Source organism: Plasmodium fragile (assembly GCF_000956335.1).
Source record: "Plasmodium fragile strain nilgiri unplaced genomic scaffold supercont1.1, whole genome shotgun sequence".
Lineage (NCBI taxonomy): Eukaryota > Apicomplexa > Aconoidasida > Haemosporida > Plasmodiidae > Plasmodium > Plasmodium fragile.
In genome coordinates this window covers 89326-91575 of record NW_012192581.1, presented here as the reverse complement: position 1 = coordinate 91575, position 2250 = coordinate 89326, and the positions used below count along the sequence as shown (strand labels likewise).

Here is a 2250-nt window from a genome sequence, read left to right as displayed (position 1 = left end):
AAAAAAAAAAAAAAAAAGTTTAAGTTCAAACAACAGTTAAATTAATTTCTTTTCATCCTCTACTCCCCGTTGTCAATTATGACATTTGCTGTTTTTGACTTTTCATTTTTTGAGAGTCCTTCCGCTGAAAAGCGGTATGTACCCATTTTTATTTCTAACGCATACACCCCCGCCAGAATTGCGCAGATACCTTATCGCACAGTAGCGCGTTTCACGCTTTAGTGAAGGCACATACCCATCCTGTGCATGTGTGACTATACTTAAGAGCTACATACACGCTGCTGAGTACACCAATGGAAGCAACTGGAAATTAGGGGGGAAATAAAAAAAAAATATATATTCTTCCTTTGAGCGTGTCTGCTTGTTTTGGTAACCCCCACGGGGGTAGGAGTCTTCAACGCATGTATTTCCCCCCCCCTTTTTTTTTTTTTTTGTGTGTGTGTGTGTGTCCACCGCGACCCCAGTTCCTTATTACAGCTACATGATTTTTGTTAAGTGATAGGACATGTTTTCCTTGTGTTCCACGCGAACAGCTTCCCTTCTGTAGGAAATTTACCGCGGTAGGCGCCAGCCATGTGGAACCTTATAAACTACAACTACAGCGGGGGAGACGCAACCGGCGAAGGCAATGATGATGGAAACGACGCTAGCGGAAATGGCAACGTAAGACACTACTGCATGCATGAGTTGATTGGGCTGTTTGGGGGGAAAGTACTTCATATCTGGTGCAATTTTGTCCATCCGATAGGAAGGGCAATATCTACATGCCTTATGGATGTGAGGGGGGGCGTGATTCCCCCGAGGAGAGCACAGTTCAATTGAGGGTATGTCATCCCCTTGATCTTCATCTACGCCAGTGCACGGGTAAACGTGTGCAATGGGGAGGCAATCAACTTGTGGCCAAACACGCAAACGTATGTGAGTCAGTACGCCCCATTCGAGATAACCCCTTCGCTTCATCGCAGGACACCGCCAACAATTATAACCTCTGGAGCATGCTAGGATATGAGGACAATCCGGGTGTAGAAGAAGAAGCTAACCAAAATAGCAATGAGCAAGAGGAAGTCCAGTCAAAGGAAAAAGAAAAAAAAAAAGCGGCAAAACATTTCGTGAGAGTGATTGACGAAGATGGTAACGACGTTGTTAACAAAACGCTCGAAGAGAACATAAACGAAATGGACGAAGATTCATCAGATAAACAGAAAAAAAAAATGAAAAAAAAAAAAAAAAAAAAACATTTGACTAGCGAAAATAGGGACAAGTCCCCCTTCCTTAGCGATCTCAGTTCCTATGCTGATTACGGCACAAGCGATGAAGGTAGAGACCGGAATGAGTCCCACGTAACGAATGAGCATGGTTTGGACATGCAGCCGGAAGGTGAGGAGTCCTTGCTCGAGGAGGAAGCCACTGGGGAAGTTCCCAGCGGCAGTGATGAAGACGTTGGAGATGAGGCCGGACAGGAAACCGCCTCCGCCATGGCCAATGAATGGTTCTTTGGCAAGATCAAAGAAATTTTGGAGCCAACCATGAACCAGGAAACCATAAGCGAAATGATAACGAACAAATATAACAGCTTCAATGAAGCCAATTCTGGCATTTTCAATCTAATCGAAAACCTACTTGTCCGTACAAATACCCAAGAACAAATGGAACTAAGTAAAAAACAAAGAAGCAGTTACCTGTACAATCATTATAACTCAATGGATTCGTCCCTCAATGAACACTACAATTTTGTCAACTACTCCATCTACTGTATTAACAAAGAATTAGCTGCCAATGTGGAGTTGGAGGCCACCAAAATGATAAAAATTTACAACTATGCTTTTAGCAAATTTAAAAAGGATATAAATTTTAAGGACCAACTTTTTGCCGACTTGGTAAATGAGGCCGACGAGGTCTCCACCTTAATAGTTAATGAGAAAAACAACCAAAAGAGGAGGATCCCCAAAATTGATTTCCTCATGTTGGCAAATATCAACAGTGAGAACTACAACAACATAATCGAATCGCACACTGTTCAAACGCCCAAGTTGAAGCTCGAGGAAATTTTTAAAATTAACGTGAATTGAAGTTTGACAAGCAAAAGGGGGGGGGGTGATGGCCCTACACAGTAGTGAACTGGCCAAAGTGTGTATATCATCCCTGCCCTTTTTTGATAATACAACGCTAGTGTGAACAATCACACCACGTTGAAATTCTGATATATTTTTTCCGTTTAACATATTTTTTTGTGTTTTTTTGTGTCATTAA

The 2250-nt window shown here is 42.2% G+C and overlaps 1 protein-coding gene across 1 annotated transcript; it reads left to right on the top strand.

Moving 5' to 3' along the window:
- Nucleotides 1-573: 573 nt before the first annotated feature.
- AK88_00022 (uncharacterized protein) lies at nt 574-2069 on the top strand (the record flags this gene model as incomplete). The annotated part of the gene is made up of 2 exons (XM_012477673.1): nt 574-663; nt 966-2069. 2 exons carry the CDS (start codon nt 574-576, stop codon nt 2067-2069), a joined length of 1194 nt encoding a protein of 397 aa, XP_012333096.1.
- Nucleotides 2070-2250: the final 181 nt, after the last annotated feature.